This window comes from Carassius auratus, linkage group LG30F (assembly GCF_003368295.1).
Source record: "Carassius auratus strain Wakin linkage group LG30F, ASM336829v1, whole genome shotgun sequence".
NCBI classification, from domain to species: Eukaryota; Metazoa; Chordata; class Actinopteri; order Cypriniformes; family Cyprinidae; genus Carassius; species Carassius auratus.
The window spans coordinates 997011-1019850 of record NC_039294.1 but is presented as its reverse complement, the minus strand read 5'-3'; the positions used below and the strand labels follow the sequence as shown (position 1 = coordinate 1019850).

The window sequence follows — 22840 nt, the reverse complement described above, 5'->3', positions numbered from 1 at the left end:
TGATCACTCTACTCATCCTGTCATAAAGGCACACCAAAACACTAGCACCTTTACATCCTGTCAAAACACACTGGAGAGGGTCACAGCAGCAGTCTTGAGATCCACTAGACCAGGTTTCCTGCAGTTTTACTCTTAGAATTAAACTGGCTCTTTTTCTAATGTGACTTTTTATTTACAGTTTTAATTCATCTTATTGTTAGTTTCAGATTTAATAATTTTGTTACGTGCTTTTTATCAATTATTTGTTTATAAATATATGTGTGTGTGTGTGTGTGTGTGTGTGGAGAGAGAGTGACAGAGAGCTGTATTTTTATTTTAGTAATTTTCCATTTGTTACATGCTTTGGTCAGTTGTATTATTATTTTTCAATATTTCTATTTAGCATTCATTTTTTTGTTTTAGCTTTAGTATTTTTTGTGTTTTTTATTTTATTCGTTTTTTTTTTCTCTATTTACATTTAGCTATAATTTATATTTATTTCACTTTTAGTAAGTTTGTTACATGTTTTGGTCGATTTTGTTATTATTTTTCAATATTTCTATTTAGCTTTCTTTTTTTTATTTTTGTGCTTTTGTCCTTTTTAATCTTTTTTTTATTTCTCTATTTAGCTATAATTTATTTTTTATTTCAGTTTAAGTAACTTTGTTATGTGGTTTTGTCATTTTCCATTCCATCTTATTTTATTAAATTTGTGCACTTCTGTCCTTTTTATTATAATTTTCCTTGTTCTATTTAGCTTTATTTTTATTTCAGTTGTAGTTTTAGTCCTTCAACTTAAACTTATTTTATTTCAGTTTAAGCTTTTCATCTTATATTTATATTTTCATTTCTTTTTTTACTTTCAATAATAATTTTTTTAATATTTATATTTTATATTTTATTCTGGAGAGGACGTTTTCATTTCAGAAAGGGAGAAAAAAAAAATTTTTATTAGATTTTTTTTTTTCCATGATATGACCCTTTTAAAGCATGCATACATGTAAAGAGTATGAACTTTCCACATATCATGACCTTCGTAGATTCATTTTAGCATATTGTTTAAAATCAGATTGCATCTAATGCAGGAACATCTCTTGCCTCTGTCATCCAGACAGCTTCCCCACACCACACTCAGTCTTCACCCACAGAGCCAAGAGATCTCCAAAACGGAGAGGTTTCCTTCGTAACAAGATGGACAGAAAGAGACCGAGTCGTGACGAGAGAGAGAAGGGCAAAGGAAGAGCGTGTGCACTGAAACAAGTCCAGCTGAAAGTGTCTGATCTGGGTCTGGGCTACCGGAGTCAGGAGGAGCTGATTTTCAGTTACTGCAGCGGCGTGTGTATGAACTCCCTCACAAACTATGACAAAATCCTCACCGGCCTCGCCAGCAACGGCAAAAACATTCTGCACAGCTCTCCTCCCACCGCCTGCTGCCGACCTGTCGAATACGACGACGACCTGTCCTTTCTAGATGACAACCTCATATACCACACCATGAAGAGGCACTCGGCACGGAAATGTGGCTGTGTCTAAGAAACTGTGACAATGACACCAGACGGGAAAATCAATGGAAACTATTTCAGGTTATTACATGTGTGAGCATGGCTCGGTCGAGGAAATCATCATGATTGCATTTCTCTAAGAAGATACAGGATAAGGAACTGCAAGAATATTATTGCAAGATGTTCAAAAACTGGTACATACACTCTCAGAAGAAAAAAGATGTAACTAGGACGCTACCCGAAGATAAAAAAAGCTAAAAAGTGTGAATATGTACACTTTAGGTACTAATATGAACTATTTAGGGGTAACATTAAATACCACCCCAGTGACAGCTTTGTACCTTTTTTCTGAGAGTGTACATCATTTAACCCATAGGAAGGCACATCTTAAACAGAAAGACGGGATATTTTGTGTGCTGTGCTTAAGTTCTTATGGTGGCTTTTTGACATTTCACCTCCACTTGTTAGGGTTAATAAGAGAATTGTCTCTGATTCTTGTGTGTATTGTTAAACACAAATGAAATTAATTAATCCCTATATATATATACAGTGCCTTGCGAAAGTATTCATACCCCATCATTTATTTCACGTTTTATGTTGCACCCTACACTCTGTACACCAGTGGTCTCCAACACGGTGCCCGCGGGCACCTGGTAGCCCGCGTGGAGTCTAGTCGCCCGCCGAGCACGTTCTATAAATAGCCTGAATTGTAATCTTTCATTTTTTTTTATTTTTTTTATGATAATGGCATAAAATGAGAAAATAACTATTGGTGACATTTCATATACCATTAAAACTTAATAAAATAATTCAATAATTTAAAATATTTAGAATCTGCACGTCGAGTCAACTTACGTTGACATAGGCTACATTACGTTGTGCAAAAAAAATAAAATAAACGTAACCTATGTGAGTTGAGGCAGTCGCGGGCAGACGGTACATACATGAGATAAATTGAACTATAAAAAAGAAAAAAAAAATGCGGAGAGACATTTCACCACAACCAAAAAGACCTTCAATGTTCGTTATCCACCAGGTACATCACTTAGAAAAGAAAAAGTTAACTTAGTGAGATGAAAACATCTAGCAGGCAGCAATCATTTTTTACAAAACCCGCTAAAAAGTCGCAGGCTGCAACCGAAGCTTCATTTAGAGTTGCTAATTTTTTAACGAAACACAAAAAAACTTTCTCTGATGGTGAAATTGTCAAGGGAACAATGACTGTGATAACCAACACTCTGTTTAAAGATCACAAGAATGGAAATGAAATAATGTCCTCAGTGTCCGATGTTCAACTCTCTCTCGCGCGCGCTCTCTCTCTCTCTGCGTCTCGTGCGCGCACCTCTCTCTCTCGCTCGCTCGCTCTAGTCTCGCGTGCGCGCACCTCTCTGTCTCTCTCTCTCTCTCTTTCTCTCGCTCTGCGTCTCGTGCGCGCACCTATTTTTTTGTTCTCTCTGCATCTCGCAGTTAAACACAGATATTATGTTGCTTTTCTAATTTTACATGCAAGTATAGCCGAAATCATTCAGTCACTATTTCATATTTATGCCGTTGTTCTTTCTCCCTTCCCCCCCGTGATTTTGTATATAGCCCTATAGCGAATATAAGACAACCCCCCATTTTCAGCCTATTTTTAGGACAAAAAAACTTGTCTTATATTCGGGTTTATACGGTAATTATAAAATCAATTGTCATAATATTTAACAATATTACTGTTTGTTGTTGTATTTTTCAAAACTTGAAACTTTGTGTGTGTGTTTGTGTGTGTGTGTGTGTGTGTGTGCCTATATCAATCCCTTTTATCCCTTCAGGGAGCCCTCACTCACAAAAAGGTTGGAGACCCATGCTGTACACCATAATGACAGAGCAAAAACAGAACTGTCACAACTTTGTAAATTAAAACAAAAACTGAGTACATTACATAAGTATTCAAACCCTTAACTCATTAAGTAGCTGAAGCACCTTAACAGCCTGAAGTCTTCAGACAAGGTCACCAGGCAACATTATGGATAATGGAGGCTACATGCTTCTGAGCCTTCAATGCAGCAGAATGTTTATTCTGAAGTCTTCTCCAGATGTGTGGCTTGACCAGAATCCTGTCTCTGAGCTCTACAATGCAGTTCTTTTGACCTCAGGGCTTGATTTTTCTTCTGATATGCATTTTCAGCTGTTAGACCTTTTATTAAGTCATTCAACTGTCCCAGATAAGCGTTTGAATACTTGCACAATGGAATCATTAAAGTTTTTTTTATTTTCAATACATTTGCAGAGATGTTTAAAAAAAAGTTTTTTGCTTTGTCATTATTGTGAATAGGGTGTAGAATGATGTGGTAAAAAATTGAAGGGGTATGGATACTTTCGCAAGGCACTGTATATTTTTGAATATCTATTTATATGACCCCCCCCCCATAATTTTTTCATTGCGTAATAAAAATAAACAATAAAAAAATAATTTGCTCACTTCTACATCGTTTCAATCATGTATGGCATCCTAAAATACAGTTCCTGTAGCTCAATTGGTAGAGCATTGTGCTATCAAGCGCAAGGTTGGGGGTTCGATTCCCTGGGAACACATGATAGGTAAAAATTGATAGCCTGTGATGCACTGTAAGTCACTTTGAATAAAAGTGTCTGCTAAATGCATAAATTTAATTTAAAAGATGTTTTGCAGAATGTTCACGCTGCTCTTTTTCCATAATGTCAGCACATATAAAAAAATCTATTCCAAAAGATGTATGCACTATTTCAAAAGATTCTGAAGCTTTTCATGATGAACAGACCAACATGTCTTTATTATGTGAAAATCTTCCTATCTGTTGTAGTACTTGAAGCCCCCAAGAAAAGAAAATTCACCCATTTCCTAAATGCATATTGTGATTAATTCATTTGTGCATTTTTGTCCTCCTGACATTTAATCAAAATGTCTTAACTGAATCCATCAAGTCCGTCATTCCAGATGTTATGCAGGAATCCTCCAATCATTTAGTGCCCTTAAACCCCGCCCCTTCAAGCTCCTTTCATCTGTCTCCACTTTTGAATGCCACGCCCATATCCCAACATCCAAACAACAACCGAAAGACAGAATCAAGTCCCCACCCACCCACGTTTTCGATAATTTGTTCCATTCTGATGTACATCACAGTACAGAAGAAAAGATCTGTTGCTACTTGACTTCTATCGCAACTTCAAATCTCATTAACCAGAAAAGAAAATAATGCTACTCTGGCCTTGTTGCAACTCTAGGCTCACTGGAAATATGTCTGCCTAAATCTGCCCAGATCTTGAAATACGTTGCTCTGGGTACATTTAGCTGAATTTGTCAAACGACACGTCCACAGGACTATCGCAGACGCTGTACCGGGTGAGCTACCGAGCAAGTTTACTTTATCAGAAAAGCCATATTGAGACGAACATGCGAGATGTTAAAATCTATGTAAAAGTTTTTGAGGTCATGACAGTATTGCGCAAGAAACCACTTGAAAAATGAAGACTTAATTTATGGATAATCTGCCCCTGTAATTAATTTGAGTTAAAAGGAGCAAAAGTGGTTTACTGCCTCAAGTGTTTATTTCACCTGGAAACTGCAGTGAAATATATGCATTTCTAATGAGCCTGGGTTGTCTTTATAATATTTATCTAGATCTTATCTAATTTATCTCAACAATTTTTTTCTGCTCCACAGAATAAACTTTCACATGGATTTTGTATGACAATGGCAAATGGTAACTTCCCTTTATTTAGCCAAAATGCCAAACTGACCCATTTTATTGAGATGGGTATTTATGAGTCACTAATTGAACTGTGATTTGTTTTACTGTTGTGGTGCTCTAAAACTTACTGTATTATTGACAGAGCTGGATATCCAGCGTTGTATTTGTCAGTTTTGTTCAGGAAGGAAAATGCTAGCGAACCAAAATTTAGTGAATGTTATTTTTATACAATTTATGTCATCAAACACAGTTATATCATGCAAGAAGACTAACATCTGCAGTGAGTTTATAACTTGTATATGATGGTTGGAAACACAATGGCTTTGTGGAAAAGAGATGTATAAATAGAGAGTGGTGATGGAAAAGAAAAGAGAATGAAACTGGAGATATGGAGTGTGGTGGAGATCTGATCTCAAATTCAGAGTTCACGTTTCGGCTGCCGCACACACCTGTCATCACACACCACACGGGACAGAGTTAATACACCGACCGACAAGGAACAACCTTGTTAATGCTGTTACCTCAACATGACGAACAAAGGCCCAGGTCAACGTTACATCAGTAATTAGTCATTAGCTGTTGTAAATCTGTAATGCGAGTACTAGACAGAGAGAAGGAGAGCAGCTTGAACATAGAGCCTAAATGTTGGGTTCTGGATGTAAAAATCCATTTCCAGTGAGATACTAAAAAACAACAACTAAAGCAAACCGTTTATTGGATTTCTTGAAATATAAATCTTTTGTAATATTACAAGACTTCATCATTTCACTGCCTGTGTCTCTTACCTTTTCCTACAGCACAGCCGGTCTTCCTCGACTCCAGCTCCAGCCTCTTCTTCTTTATCTGTAATTATAGAGCAGCATTTCAAGTCAACATCTGAAAGAACGTCCACAGCGTTCAGCTCAAGTGATGAAGCGCATCATTACAGGGCATTGTGTTAACAGAAGACATCACGAGCAGTAATAATACATCTCTTTATGTCTGTTTAATGAGTTGAGACAAATGTAGAGGATCTGCTGAGAAATCTGCTGCTGCATGGGTTTGCTTTATTTTAATGGAATAGTTCACCCAAAAATGGAAATTGGTTAAATGTACTCATCCAAGATGAGTTTGTGTTTCTTCATGCATTACGTCACTTGCTCAGCCGTGAATGGGTGCCGTCAGAATGAGAGTCCAACAGCTGATAAGACATCACAAGCCATCCAATAATTTTAGTATGGACTTGTATTTTGGCCAGAAGCGACTGTTTAAAGCTAAAATGTGTTTCTTGCAAACATGCAGCTTTTCACTTCAGAAGATGGTAACTGATGAACTGTCTGGAGTGGTGTGGGTTATTGTGATGTTTTTATAGTATAATAACCAAAACTGGAATAAAAAAAAAAAAAAAAAATCTATATAGACATTTAAAAAAAAAAATTACAAAAACATAAATTTTTTGAAAATGAAAATATAAAAATAAAAGCTGCAAGTATGAATCAGAAGATCAAGAGAAAGATGCTATTTTTAGGATTGGTAATAGTTTGACAGGATAGAACAATCGATTACATTTTAGGATTTTAGATTATTTATAATTGATGTGAGGAGAATCTAATGTTTTAAAGCATTCTGAATGCACAAGTAACTTGCATATCTAGATTTCATACACATTTCTTCTCATTAAGAACTGTGGACTATATTTCATCGGTTTCTTCACGTTTTCTCTGCCAGTCATAACATACATTCTTCTCCAAGAATGACGTACAGGAAAAACATTTCCATTGAGCAAACAGCTGTTGTCCTGTTTCCAGCACCTGTGCACCTGCTGACAGGTAAAGTAACGTGATTTTCTACAGAAAGAGCTCAGTGTACCAGATATATTCTTACACATCTGCTTTGGACCACTGAAACTTCACTGGGGGTCACGTTATTTAAATACAATAGCATGAACATATACATTTATATCTATAAATCATGATCTTTCCATTTTAGAAGCAAAATTAACGTTGAACAGTTTGTTAACAGCAGTAGCCTACATCTCATGTTGAAAGGCTACATAGCCTAGATTTCCTTCTAAAGACTATCCTTAAAAGTTGCATTAATGCACTTGGAACATGATTTAATTGCTGACTTTGAGGTATTTTATCAGTTCACGGTTAACAACTTGTGCTCTGTGCTAAAACATTTCATAAGTTAGAAATTGCTTTTGGCAAGGACAGTGTCTATAAACGGTGGAAATAAACCTGTTAAACAGCAGAACGTCATGGGAATTCATCGAGCCAAAGGAACCCACAGAAAAAGACGATTCACATGGAAAACTCATGTTTCTGCTACTTCCCGTTCCAGTGGAAACAGAGGAGGTAATTTCCTCAAAAAAAAAAAAAAAAAAAACGATTTAAAAAATAAATTATATATATATATATATATACATATATATATATATATATATATATATACATACATATATATATACATATATATACATATATATATATATATATATATATATATATATATATATATATTAAAATCAGAATAGATACATGACAGCACCATGATTGATTGACATCCAGGTGTCGTCTCAGAAAAAAAAAACCCATCTTAACAGTACAGTAAACTTTTGGCAGTACAAATAATAAAGAGATATTGCTATTACGTCCAGTGCATTACACTGATAATGGCAGGGTGAGTACATTGCATTGTGGGATACAGTGCGCAGCACAGCATGCTTCAACACTGAACACTTTGCAGTATTTTGTCCATACAGACAATACTGTTTATAGATTACTGTTCAACTACAGAACTACATACTATGGAAAAAAAGTATGGCAGTGTGTTATTCTGAACATAACCTTTGACAATATTAAATAACTAAATACTATGCAGTATATACACCTACTAGTACTCTAATTGTTTACTCAAAGTAAGTGAGACACTAGGTATACAACAAACATTTTAAACCGTAGTATGCTACAGTACTGTCACACTATATTAACTATATTAAATGCATATTTAATTGCATGTAAAGATATGACAAATAGTATGCTATTCTAAATTTAACAATATAAAAATGTTTTTTTTTTAAACCTAATATTTATGTAACAAAGAAGCATTAAAATAAAGTGTGACTTTATATTAAATTCCTATACTAGAAAAAATGACTTGGGGCACCTTCACCCTGGACACATTTCTCCATGTAATTTCTTGTCCTCTCCTCACTATACCTGTCAATAAAGGAAGCGTGAATGGCAAAAAATGCAATAAACAAAATGATAAGTGAACAAAATCTGCAAACGGACAGGATGACTCTTGCAAGTAAGAGAAGTAGAAAATTTATTGCAGTATTTGTTCCATCAGAGGCATGTGGGTCCCTTTACGCTGAGCAGGGCGACCTGTGATCGCAAATCTCCTTCGACACAGCCCTTCTCACAGACACTGCATGCTATACACAATAAATTACAGCCACACGGTGCTATCGTACAAAATGGACAAACCGAGAGAATCATGGTCATCAGCCAGTTAACAAGGAGCGAAGCTGTAGAAAGCCGCTTGACGCTAAGAAATCCGAAAGGAAAATAGAAAAAAAATAAAGGAAGAAATAAAGTAAAAACATCAACAAACTAATTCTTTCAACATTCAGTATATATTTCAATTTCTTTTATAGATATAAACAATATTTTTATGTTAAACTATGATACACTGGGAGTAGAAATCAAACAACCAGAAATCTGCTGCACAACAGCGAAGGAGCACCCATACAATGTTTCTCCGAACATTTTATTCCTGCGATACGACGATGCACTCCGGCGCAGAGGACCAAACGTCACCGCCGGACCCAGAGTGCATCAGAGAGAGAGAGAGAGAGAGAGAGAGAGAGTCTGTAGTGTAGAATAACCGCTTGTGTTTGTTTGTGTGTGTTTGGCTGATCCAGGAGATGTTTGGCTGATTGGCATGTTGGTATATGGAGAGACGGTGAGAGTGTGTGTGTGTGTGTGTGTGTGTTGCAATAGGCTGAGAGGAACCGAGATGGGAGGTATGTGTGTGCCTGCGTTTACATATTATTAGCTGGAGTTCCTGTCCTTGGAAGCGTAGAGTGACCGTAGAGTCTGCGCCACTTTGTGGTTGAGCTTGTTGCCACTGGTGAGTGTGATTTTTTTGTAGATGATGTCCGTCTCTCTGATGGTGTCCACCCAAGGGACCAGCTTGCGTCCGTCGCGCCGCTTCGCCTCGGTCCAGGAGCTGGAGTACGAGCCGGCCATCCAGTGGATTCTGTAACTGTCGTTGTTCCTCTGGATCACGCGTGCGATCTGCGGCCGGTCTCTGTACTTGGGGCAGTGGATGGCGATGATGTCCAGCACACTGACGGACTCGTTCATGTTCGTAGTCAGCAGGTCTGCGGAGTCAGCCGCGCGCCTCCCGCGTCGAGACGCCTGCGAAGAGAGACACAGAAACAACGACTGGTCATGAAGTCTCTTAAGTTGTATACCGGTGCTAACATTTGGATTTGAGTCATTTATTACACCCTTATTACATGTATTTATTATACCGGGTTTCTGCAGGTTTACTGAATTTAAGATTTCTTAAGAGCATGCAAAGAACATTCAGGGAATAAATTGAATGGAAGCATTCGCAAGTTTATATTTTAAAATAAAGTTTCCAACAGATTTAACTTATTAAAAAAAGAGGAAAAAAGAAATTGAAAAAAAATATTGTTTATGGTTAACTAGTACTGATGTCTGCCCAAGGTCTCAAAAAACATTTAATTCAATGCAAAAACAAGCTTTCATACGCCACTGACTGATGTTTGTTCTCGTTTTAAGCATAGTGATTTCATTTTGTTTAATTTCTCAGAAAACAAAAGAAATTATATTAAATGAAAGAAATTTGTAAGCAAATAAAAATGTTTAAGGTCTCAGAAAGCCTGCTAGAATAACAGCAAATTGTATGATTGCGAACTAGTAACATTAAACCAAAACGTAATATGTAAATGTAAAAAAAAAAAAAGATTTTTCTAAGTTTTAAATAAAAGATTTGACTTTTAAACTTTTTACTTTTTTTTGTTTACAAAGAATAAGCTGCTAAGACTATTGGACTGAGTTGTTAAAGATACGTGACTGACAAAAAATGAGATTTCTCTCAATATCTTGAACTTTGTGAACAATAATAATATATTTAAGCCAAGTTTTTTTTTTTTTTGTGCTGCTGCTTTGGCTAGAGCTTTGTTTGGAACTATGGAAATTGTAAAGTTTCACTGGTGGAAAAGCATAGACAATACTTTGTCTAAAATGTAACTCCCAATATTAACTTGTTTATTGAGCTGTTGTATAAAATCAATGTCACATTTGCAATAGTGCAGATATTTGGGAAAAACAGTATGTTTGCTTGTGTGACAAACTCTTACGGGGTATTTTTGCTACCATACACTGTATTTTGGAGCCTGCATGCAACATGATGCATTGAGAGCATGCGCTCTTCAAGGTGTGTTCTGTTTGTGTTTTGAGAAGTGAGTGACAAAGTCAGCTAATATCATCTCTGATATGACACACCCCTGTAGGTTTACACCCCTCAGAGGTCTGGCTGTGCTGTATTGTTGTGCGTTCTCTCACCCCTGGTGTCCTCTCCTCTCCATCGCTGTCCTCATCCTCAGAGTCAACAGTGTGGTGGTTTCGGGGGCTTGTGGCTGCTCCCCCCAGCAGTGCGGTGATGGCTTTATTCCTCACGTTTGCACTCGTATCTCTATCCTCCTCATCCTCTTCGTCAGGGTCCAGGTGCTCCATCAGCAACTTAAACTGGGAATCAAACAGTAGAAATCAGCACAACATTTCATCAAGCATTTCTGCTGTAATTATGTTTTCAAACGTTTTTATTAACTGAAACTGGAATGCTGATATTTATACTAAATTAACCATGATTCATTATGTGATTAATAAATATATTTGTATATATTGTTTAATTTGTTGTATTACTATTATCATGTGTCATTATGCATAGTATGGCAAGACAATTATTTACATTACAAAACTATGTTCTTCAGTAAAAGCTATTGTTAAAAACTAAAAAAACAAATTCATCTTGATTTTGTGTTTTTAGCATTTAAATTGTTTGATTACTTTAAAATAATAACAACAACTATTATTAAGACTAATGTAAAAAAAAATGTTAAAGGGTTAGTTCGCCCAAAAATGAAAATTATGTCATTAATAACTCACCCTTATGCTGTTCCAAACCTGTAAGACCTCCTTTTATCTTCGGAACACAGTTTAAGATATTTTAGATTTAGTCCGAGAGCTCTCAGTCCCTCCATTGAAGCTGTGTGTACGGTTTACTGTCCATGTCCAGAAAGGTAAGAAAAACATCTTCAAAGTAGTCCATGTGACATCAGAGGGTCCGTTAGAATTTTTTGAAGCATCGAAAATACATTTTGGTCCAAAAATAGCATAAACTATTACTTTATTCAGCATTGTCTTCCCTTCCGTGTCTGTGAGAGAGAGAGTTCAAATCAAAGCAGTCTGGATATCCGGTTCGCGGACCAAATCGACCTGAATCGTTTTAAACGGTTTGCATCTCTAATACGCATTAATCCACAAATGACTTAAGCTGTTCACTTTTTTAATGTGGCTGATACTCCCTCTGAGTTCAAACAAACCAATATCCCGGAGTAATTTATTTACTCAAACAGTACACGGACTGAACTGCTGTGAAGAGAGAACTGAAGATGAACACCGAGCAGAGCAAGATAATGACTCGTTCACGAGTGAAGAACCGGTCGCATCGGTGTTCGGATCACCAGTAGTTCTTTCAGACAGTTCGATTCAATAAACCGGTTGAAGAAATGTTTCACCGGTTCTTTTGCGCTCGACGTAATGGCGTCATTTGCGATGATTGCCCTTGATTCAAGCCTTCGGTTTACCCGCGCTCATAACAATAGCACAGAATCAGTTCAGAATCAATCACCAAAAGAATCAGTTCAGTTCAGATGCTCTGTGTGTCGGTCTGCTTCACGCTGAATCACACATGCGCAGTATCATCAAGCTCCTAGGTTCACGAATCGGACGTGTCTGACAGAAACGGTTCTTGACTCGTGAACGAGTCAATGTTTTGTTCGTTATCTGGCTCGGCTCGTGTTCATCTTCAGTTCTCTCTTCACAGCAGTTCAGTCAGTGTACTGTTTGAGTGCATGCATTACTCCGGGATATTGGTTTGTTTGAACTCAGAGGGAGTATCAGCCACATTAAAAAAGTGAACAGCTTAAGTCATTTGTGGATTAATGCGTATTAGAGATGCAAACCGTTTAAAATGATTCAGTTCGATTTGGTGAACTGAATGATTCGTTCGCGAACCGGATATCCAGACTGCTTTGATTTGAACTCTCTCTCTCACAGACACGGAAGAGAAGACGATGCTGAATAAAGTCGTAGTTTTTGCTATTTTTGGACCAAAATGTATTTTCGATGCTTCAAAAAATTCTAACGGACCCTCTGATGTCACATGGACTACTTTGAAGATGTTTTTCTTACCTTTCTGGACAGGGACAGTATACCATACACACAGCTTCAATGGAGGGACTGAGAGCTCTCAGACTAAATCTAAAATATCTTAAACTGTGTTCCGAAGATAAAAGGAGGTCTTACATGTTTGGAACAGCATAAGGGTGAGTTATTAATGACATAATTTTCATTTTTGGGTGAACTAACCCTTTAAGTCATTCTGCGGCCTCCCTGGAAGTTTACGGAGACATTTATCATTGGCAAATATTCTTAGAATTCTATTAAAACTTTTAGATAATATTACTAACAATATAAATATAATAATATAATAATAAAAACATTCCTAACACTTATTTTCTGAAGAAAAATTAAATAAAAAGTAAAAATAAACTCACATCGAGGTACTGTTTGACGATCTTCCTCTTCAGCTCATAGGTCATCTCCTCGTGAACCTCATCATTCTGGAGGAACTCAATGGTCTGCCGTGGACTGAAGTAAACTGAGGACTTCCTGTTGACGGCTTTATCGTACACCTTCGCCGACTCCGTAGGAGAGTACTTCTGAATTTTGCTGCATTGGAAGGGAGCAGAAAAAATAGATTAAATATAAAACCTAAACAAAACGGCAATCATTTGAGGGGTGCAGAGATGCATGATGGGTGTTTGTTACCTGTCCGAGAAGCCGTAGAGGTTCTTGAGGTGTTGTTTGAGCACCAGCAGTAACAGTATGCCTTGAGATGCCCTAGCAAAGTCCAGGAGAGATGTTGTGTCGTCAGGAAGACGCTCCATAACAGCATCAGCATCCTCAAGGTCAGTATCAGAATCTGACTCTGGCTGCCTGGTGCCCTCCGTGGGCTTGGGCTTCCTCACCCGCTGCCCCTCCTCATCCTCTTCATAATCATCCTCGTCATACTCTTCATCTCCACTGTGCCTTTCTCGTTCCTCGTCCTGTTCTCCCCTCTCCTCCTCCGAACCGTTCTGCTGCTGTGGGTGTTGTTGCCGCCGGCGCCGTCGTCTCCTCCTTTTCCTGCTCTTTCTGCCCGGAACCTTAACCAGAGACTGGATACAACGATGGCTCGTTTAAAAGTCGTGGTGCGATTACAGTCACAACCATTAGTGCATTAACATGATCATTCATGTTTACTTCTAATAAACACCAGTGTGTGAAAGGTTACATAAGAGAGGTAAAATAAGAGAGGTCCCCTAGTACACACAGTACATACAGAAGGTGACCCAGAAGGCAATGTTCTGTCAATTTTCTGGGTCCGACATGCAGTGTGAAAGGGGCTTAACATTTGAAAGGATACTATGGCAAAGTTATTGCTTTCTTTATTCAAACTGATGGTGTGACAATATACTTGGCTTACGAGAGGAGACAAAATACAGATATTTGGTTTACTAGAACGTGATATATATTATTTGAATACTATTTTAACAAAATTTTCAATTACAAAATATTTTAACTTCTCTAGGGCTGTAACTAATGATTATTTTGGTAATCAAGTAATCTACTAATTATTCTGTTAACAGAGTAATCTGATATTTTTTAGTAACGAAAACAGACCTAACTGAAATCCATTACATTTTAATATTTGGCCACATGCAGAAACTTTAATTTTTTAATCGAGATGTACAATACATGGCATATTTAGACATAGTTTGATGTATTCACCTGTGTTGGCAAAGGTTTATAAATGATTTATATTCAGTTTTTCCTTTTCTTAATGCAGGATTTTTTTTTCTTCTGCAGTCAAACGCTGCACGCCGGAGGACTTTAAGCCCTGCTATATATATATCAGTGCTGTTAAATTATTAATTATGCTTAATCACATCCAAAATTATTGTTTTGTTTACATAATATATCTGTGTATACTGTGTATATTTATTATGAATATATAAAGACACGCACATACAGCATATATTTGGAAAATATTTACATGTATTTATGTATATATTTATATTAGGGCTGTGCGATTAATCAAAATCTAATTGCAATTGCGATTTGAGACGTGGTTTGCTAACTGAAAATCCTACAATGTCAGAGACTCTGAGGCTACATCCACACGAAGCCAGAGCTTTCCCTATCCGATCAATCCACAGCTGCTTTGTAAGGCTGGATTACATTGTGACAGGCTCCCAAAACAATCAGCGCTGAAATGTGCTACTCAAACTGTTAAGGTCAGACACAAGCACTTGAGCACGCTTACCTCTTTAAATGTCTGCAGCAGGTTGCTGCCTGACACAGAGAGTGTGATGTCGATATGATGCATGATGAACAGCGGCTCCTCCTGAGACTGATAGGGGAAGTAGGCCAGATTATCAGCGATGAACAACAGCATGTTCACCTCAATCTTCTGCTCAGACACACAGAGACAGACAGATGGAAAAGGTCAGTCTCAACATCAAAACAAAGAGCCAACGACAGGAAGAGTCAGACACACAAAGCGCGCTAACCGAGCTGTCGTCGAAGAGATTGAGCAATGAGATGAGGAACGCTCTCCGGTGTTGTCTGTTTGCACGGACCATGCTGTAGAGGTGGGAACATTGAGCAGAATTGGACTCGTCTTGACGGAAACCACGGACCACAGGTCCTGCTGATCCCAAAACGGCTTGCTGCACTTGGTACGACATCTTCATCCCAGCCACAGCCTTCATCTGTAAAGTAATATAAATTGTATAATTTAATACTAAATAAATTAAACAATGCAATTATGCAATGCAATTTATCACCTGCTAGTCAAACAATAAATAAAATCAAGGTCATCATCTTGGCAGTTTAATATTCATCTATATATAATATATATATATATATAGTAACACTATTTTGAGGTGTGCTTGTTACACGTTACATATACTGGTTATAATAACAATATATTACGCATATTTTCATGCAAGTAACCCTAAACTGAACCCTAATCTTAACCCAACACCTTAAAATAATCCTAACACACACACACACACACACACACACACATTGAATATACAAAAAAATATATACATGAATATAAATCAATGTAAATTAATCAATACATGCTTACATAAACTGGATCATTCTAGCTCATTAGCGTTCAGGTTGGTTTAACTTGGATGTTTCATGGCATAATGTGGTTTCCCACGTTACACTCTTACTCACACAGCTTCAGTCTATTTGTCCAGAATGAATGATGAACCAGAATTAACCCATTTATAAACATAATTATGATACTGCATGAGATGCATATGGCATGCATGGTGTGTGGATTGGTGCTCACATGGATGAATCCAGTGTATTTCTTATCAATCTCAACCAGCTGCTGGTCTGCTTTGTTCCTCATGGTGGGCTCTGGGTCCGTCCCCATTGCGATCAGATATGGCACACACTGTGATTGAAAGGAGGAAGGAAAGTGACAAGTCTGTGTTAGTGTGTAAGTTCTGCAGCCAAGACTGTGACAGACACCCAACCTTGTTTATTTATTTATTTATAATTTTCTGTGTGGAGCGTATGAAATATAAAAATGTGGAATGGAATGAAATCTAAATGGAAATAAGCACTCTTGACTGTAGCTGAAAACATTACTAAATTAATCAAAAGCATTTCTGCAAGAACATTTATGTAAAGTCTGTAGTCAATATAAACAGTTCTATTCTGCAAGGGAACATTCAATTGACCAAAGAAATAACAGTATTTAAAGTGTTCTTTTAAACTTTATATTAGGTTAAGAGCAAAATATTAAGCAGCACAACTGTTTTCAACATAGATAATAATCAGAAATATTTCTTGAGCATCAAAGTATTTGTAAAGTAAATTCAAATAAATATTTTAATTACCAATAACATTTCACAAATATTACAGTTCTACTGTATTTTTACAATAAAACCATTTCTTTAATAAGAATTAGTTGCATTTGCACCTAAACTTTTTATTCATTAGTGTGTTTCCTGGGAATCAAACCCATGAACATTGTATTATAACCATAACAAGAAAAAACAAAACAACATGCAAAGGACCAGTGATGGGTTTATAATGTCAGAGTTGTTGTATAGGGGTGTGTGTACCTGTACAGGGTGTATGAGTCCCTGGCTGAGGGTCAGAGCGATCACATTGAGGGCAAAGTGTCGTACACTGGACTGTGTGTGGAAGAAAGACTCCAGCACCTGCTTCAAATAGAGCTGCATGATAGAGCTGCTCATACCAGAGGAGATGTCACCCATTTCTTTTAGATCCTCCTGCTTTGATAATTTCTGCCCTGAAAAGATGAAAACACAACAAGCTTTCTTTAAGAGTTGAATAGAGTTAATAGCCCCTATGAAGTTTGACAGTCTTTTGTTTGTGTAGTGAATGCTGTTCATCTCAAAGTCACACAAGCAATTTTAAAGCAGTGGAGTGAACAAAAGCCATGGTCACTCACACTCTCTGTCGGCCTCCTGCATGCGAGAGTCCTCCTCCTGTAGATACATCTGGAGGTTTTTCAACACCTGGATCTTCAGCGTGATGGAGCACCGGTTATCAGACAGGAGCCCGTTATACAGAGACTTCACCTCTGGAACGAACATCTGACTCGGGTGCATGATGAACAGGAAGCCTGCAGGACAACAGAAAGAATATTATGGTGTGTTTTTTTTCTTATCAAAGCTATTTTTTTAATCCACCAATTAAAATATGGCTATGGTGCAGTGCATGAAATCAACCAGAGAAATGATTCCGTAACAAAAAGCTGAGAAAATACACCAATTATGCATCTGACATATGCATTATTACCCATTTCTACATTTAAATATTGCTATTGTTAACTAAAAAAACTAAAACCATGGAACATTGTTTTAACTTAACACTGAAATAATAATAAGAAAAACAAATGTTGCCTTGCCAATAACCCAAAATAATTTAATAATTTAATTCTAAAATAGCAATAAAATAAAAAATAAAAATACTAACAAAAGGACAAAAGCAAATAATAAAAGTACTAAAACTTAAAGAGTTAATTTAAAAAATTCAATATAAAAAAAGATTTTTAATGGATTGTCATGCTCATCAAGGCTGTATTTATTAGATAAAAAATACAGAAAAAAGAAAATTAATATTGTGAGATATTATTTCAATTTCTAATATTGGTTTTCTGTTTAAATATACTTGAAAATATAATTTATTTCTGTGATCAAAGCTGTATTTTCAGCATCATAACTCCAGTCTTCAGTGAAACAGAAATCATTCTACTATGCTGATTTACTATCAGTGCTAGAAACTGTTGTAGTGGTTCAAGGTTTTTTTTAAAATCTTTTTAGGAAACAGATACTTTTTTCTGGATTCTTTTATGAAAAAGTTAAAAAGAACAGCATTCATTTAAAATTAAAATAAAAAAAATTATGTACTGACTCCAAACTTTGAACAGTAGTGTATATTTTAACACAAGATTTCCATTTTGAATTAATGCAGCACAACTGTTTCCAACACTGATAATAAATCAGTATATTGAAATGATTTCTGAAGGATCATGTGACACTGAAGTAATGATGCTGAAAATTCAGCTTTGAAATCACAGGAATAAATTAGATTTTAAAGTATATTAAAATGGAAAATGTATTATTGCAGTTTAAAATAACTTCACTATATATATATATATATATATATATATATACTTCACTATATATATATATATATATATATATATATATATATATATATATATATATATATATTAGGGGTGTAACGGTTCACAAAATTCACGGTTCGATTCGATACGATACACTGATGTCACGGTTCGGTTCGGTACGGGTCGGTACGTTTTAGTTACAGCAAAATGTAAAAACAGCTCAACTTTTCAGAATGCCGCAAGCGCACCGCGGGTCATGTGACAAGAACTAACCAATCAGCTTCATCCTTTCCCGTAACAACGTTGAAAGCTCAGCCAAGATGAAGGAACAGCTGATCATAGGTGTATATGGATTGCAATTTTGAAATAAATTTAGTAGCAGAGCTAGCCTACTGCAATCATTATAGCTTACAGGGAATCCAAAGTGCACCCAAACACCAGACCTGTTGGTCATTGGAGGATCTTCTATTTCTGGTCTGTTAAACGCATTGGCTATTTTGCAACGAGCTTTCAGCGCGTACTGAGTGAGCGAGTGCCTGACTGAGTAGCCTAACATAAACACAAGTTTTTTTTCTTCTTTGGGGGTGTCAGGGGCGTTGCCTGTTACGTCGTTTGGGTTATTTTTTTATTTTTTTTTATATATAATTAATTAGTCCAACGAACCGTTAGGTACATAATGCGTACCGCGTAGCGAACCGAAAGCCTCGTACCGAACGGTTCAATACGAATACGCGTATCATTACACCCCTAATATATATATATATATATATATATATATATATATATATATATATATATATATATATATATATATATATATTTTTTTTTTTTTTTTTTCCTTTCTGTATTTTTGATCAATTAAATACAGCCAGCCTTGATGAGCACAAGAAACTTTTTTTTATTTTTTATCTAACTGTATATATATATATATATATATATATATATATATATATATAGACACACACACACACAATGAATGCATCATCTTACCCAATCCAATGATGGCTTTGCATCTAACTTCTTCATCTTCGTGATTGGTGAAGTACAGTAATGATTCCAAAACCTTCTCCTTTATCACAACCTGTCAATAACAGTGCAAGATTTCAGGTTTAAATAACACCTACTTAAACATACCAAATGAAACAAATTCATACAATAATCATAGGAATGAAACAGAAAATAATGACAAGTATGAAATATATATGATAAAATTAATAATAAAAAAAATATCTGTAGATAAATGTACAAAAAATCTTGGGATTAAAAAAAGCTAAATATACATAGAGACTTGATTCAGTGAAAATGGTGTTTGTTAACTAATGAGCTAATGTTAATGAGCAAACAACTACATGACACTAGCAGCTGCATGTAAACTACTTGCAGGTCTATAATCATATAATGGAGAATATACATAATGGAGAAAGGTTGCGATACCTTAGTGGTGCCCTTGAACTGCTCGAGGTCAAAGTCAAAGTGTCTACAGAGAGCTCCCACAGTGAAGAGAGATCTGAGCAGGGCTGCTTTGGTGGCAGCAAGTGCCATGCTGTTCGTACCCTCCTGATGCTGAAGCTTTAGCTTAGTCAGAGCCCCATAATAACGGTTAAAACAGGCCCATACAAACTTATAATTATGAGTCACTTTATTCACTATTGCACCCAAACAGCTCACACAGTACTGGACAACCTGTGCGAAATGAGAAAGAAAGAGAGAACTTAGTGGGATGCGTAGAAGTAGGATGCAAAAGTCTATCTGTAACTATATGTCAACAAATGAACAACCAGACAATCTAATTAAAGATTAATAAACCATACAAATCGATAATTCTTCTATTCTTTTAAATAGATATACAAACCACACTAGAATCATTTTTGTATGCTAAGCACAAAAGTGTTAATTCAATTGTAAATTGCGTATATAAGTGGGTGAGGTAGGTCACTTACGGTCATGCCATATTTTAAGATGAGCTTCATCAGGTCTTCTTCAATGGTGGTCAGGAAGCTCTCGCTGGGGTGATCCATCAGAGGAACCACAAGCTCCAGGATCTTCGCAACGTTACAGATCACCATGAAGTCACTCTGAGACTGTGTAAATAAACAAATGCATTATGTATAAACACTGGGGGAAAAAACAACAATGAAAATGATCTTATGCCTTGGAACATTATCATCTTAAAACACTAGCAGTATATGGCCACAAGATGGCAGGATGACATCAAATATTGTACTGGCAGGTGCTTAGCACACAGCTTTAAAAATTTGTTTTAGTATTTTATTATTTATTTGTATTTATTTATATATACAAATTCCATTTTTGTTCCATTTTAAGTTTCAGCCTTTCTGGATTTCATTTTAATGGGTAAATAACATTTCACAATCAAAAAGCATATGAAATAAATTTAAATAATTTAACAATTACATGAAACTACAATTTAACAACAATTTACTAAAGGTTTAACAAGGCTTAAAAGAACACTCCACTTTTTTTAAAAAAAATAGGCTCATTTTCTAACTGCCCTAGAGTTAAACAGTTTAATCATTTTCTAATCCATTCAGCCGATCTCCGTGTTTGGCGGTAGCACTTTTAGCTTAGCTTAGCATAGATAATTGAAGCTGATTAGACCGTTAGAATCTCACATAAAAATTACCGAAGATCTTCTATATTGTTCCTATTTAAAACTTGACTCTTCTGTAAGGAAACGGAAAGTTTTAAATAGGAAGAATATAGAAACTCTTTGGTCATTTTTGAGCGAGATGCCAACGGTTTAGTCAGATTCAATGATCTATGCTAAGCTAAGCTAAAAGTGCTACTGACAGACACGGAGATCGGCTGAATGGATTAGAAAATGTTAAAACTCAACTGTTTAAATCTAGGGGAGTTCGAAAATTAGCCTATTTTTAAAAAAGTGGAGTGTTCCTTTACATTTTTGAGGCCCTATGAAATGCATTTTATTTCCACAAATTTCAAATATTTCCATACATTTTTCTGGATGTACTGTTTTGTCGGTTTAAATTTTCTGGTTTCTCTTTTAATCGTTGAATTAAAATAAAATAATTAAAGCCAAATTAAAACCAATACATTTTTTACAATATAGCAGTGGTTTTCAAACCGGTCTTGCGAGCACCCCCAGCACTGCACATTTTCTGAGTCTCCCTCATCTATCACACCTGTTTTAACTCATCAGCTCCTTAGTAGAGACTGCAAGACCTACAATGCGTGTGTCAGATATAGGGAGACCTACAAAATGTGAGGTGCTATGGGGGCTTGCAGAACTGGTTTGAAAACAACTGCAATATAGCAACAATTTATTAAAAGTTCAGCACAAAAGTTTTTATCTTTTAATTTTTTTTTACATTTTAAGAATTGTAAAAAAGCATTTCCCAATAAACTTAATTTTTGAAACTTTAACAATTTATTACATTACAATGTAATTACATTACATTATTACATTGAGATTCTTTTTTCATAAAAAAGCTGTGCTGTAATTTTACATTTTCCTACATTTTTTATTTAATACAAATTTATGACTACACATACAAAGTGCTGAAAAATGGTAAGTTTACTGTTAAAATGAAAGTCTGAACTTACACTGCACTTGGTGGTGAGGTAGGGCTGCATAGTCATGGCATGCTTGACCATCAGCTGCGCTCTGATCTTACTGAACAGATACAGCGTGGTGATGCACGCGACTAACCGCGTTGAGTTCACACTCTTGTGCTCTGTAAACAGACAGCATAACAACTTGATACATTTTTGGGAAAAAACAACATTTTTAAACATCATTTTTTTTTAGCAAGAATTAACTTATTAATTAATGCATTATATTAATTCATGAACTATCATAAAATAATGTATTGTCTATTTAGAAAACCTGCATTAAATGAAACTTAAACCCATTATAATGAATGCCATCATGAACAGTCGATCATGCTGTTCTCATTGATTGTTTAGAACATTGAGTTTGATTTAAGAGGTGTCCCTCTAGATCGGTTTAAATCATATTTTGCAAACTGGATTTTTGCTGTCAAGATGGGTGAACATTACTCAAGTAATGCTTTTTTGCCCTGTGGGGTTCCCCAGGGTTCTATTTTGGCTCCTTATCTTTTTTCTCTCTATATGCTCCGTCTTGGCTCGATTTAAAAAAAAAGCATGGTTTGTCATTTCACTGTTATGCGGATGACACCCAGGTTTATTTGCCCATCAAATGCAGTTTTGTGGGTCTTGAGTCTCTTATGGCATGTTTGGCAGATGTAAAGGCTTGGCTTTACTTACATTGCTTTCAAAAGCTAAGCCTTTTCTTTCTTTCTTTTCTTTCTTTTTTTAAAATTTACTTTTTTTAAATTAAGGCTGGACTACTGTAACTCACTTTATTTTGGGATTAGCCAGCAAGCTTTATCCCATTTGCAGCTTGTTCAAAATGCTGCGGCTCGACTTTTATGTGGGGTTAAAAAGAGGGAGCATATCACTCCTGTTTTACACTCACTACATTGGTTGCCTTTTTGTTTTAGAGTGGATTTTAAAATTTTGCACCTCGTTTATAAATTACTAAATGGGTTTGGCCCGTGATTTTTTGACTCAGTATCAACCCGCTAGATCCCTTCAGTCTTCCAACCAGGATCT

General features: G+C 36.0%; 2 protein-coding genes across 3 annotated transcripts in view; one reads left to right on the top strand and one right to left on the bottom strand.

Moving 5' to 3' along the window:
* The first annotated feature begins 1076 nt into the window (after positions 1–1076).
* gdnfb (glial cell derived neurotrophic factor b) lies at positions 1077–1905 on the top strand. Its single transcript, XM_026240405.1, has one exon. It carries the CDS (start codon positions 1171–1173, stop codon positions 1510–1512), a length of 342 nt encoding a protein of 113 aa, XP_026096190.1. The 5' UTR covers positions 1077–1170; the 3' UTR covers positions 1513–1905.
* A 6578-nt stretch (positions 1906–8483) lies between these two features.
* The window catches only part of nipbla (NIPBL cohesin loading factor a), a 52273-nt gene continuing 37916 nt past the window's right edge, over positions 8484–22840 (bottom strand). Inside the window, exons 33-45 of one of the 2 annotated variants that reach the window (XM_026240508.1) lie at positions 21809–21939; positions 20164–20304; positions 19658–19906; positions 19214–19304; positions 17042–17215; positions 16689–16879; positions 15905–16012; positions 15108–15308; positions 14861–15007; positions 13324–13712; positions 13050–13224; positions 10774–10956; positions 8484–9597 (exon numbers count right to left, since the gene is read on the bottom strand). In XM_026240508.1, the coding sequence (XP_026096293.1) occupies positions 9229–9597; positions 10774–10956; positions 13050–13224; positions 13324–13712; positions 14861–15007; positions 15108–15308; positions 15905–16012; positions 16689–16879; positions 17042–17215; positions 19214–19304; positions 19658–19906; positions 20164–20304; positions 21809–21939 (2549 nt within the window). In that variant the 3' untranslated portion in view covers positions 8484–9228. The remainder of the gene's footprint in view (positions 9598–10773; positions 10957–13049; positions 13225–13323; positions 13713–14860; positions 15008–15107; positions 15309–15904; positions 16013–16688; positions 16880–17041; positions 17216–19213; positions 19305–19657; positions 19907–20163; positions 20305–21808; positions 21940–22840) is intronic. The other variant, XM_026240507.1, reaches the window with a different exon arrangement.

What these genes read in the sequence shown, in the direction of transcription:
- gdnfb (XM_026240405.1), top strand. Translation starts at nt 1,171, where the DNA reads ATGGACAGAAAGAGACCGAGTCGTGACGAGAGAGAGAAGGGCAAAGGA.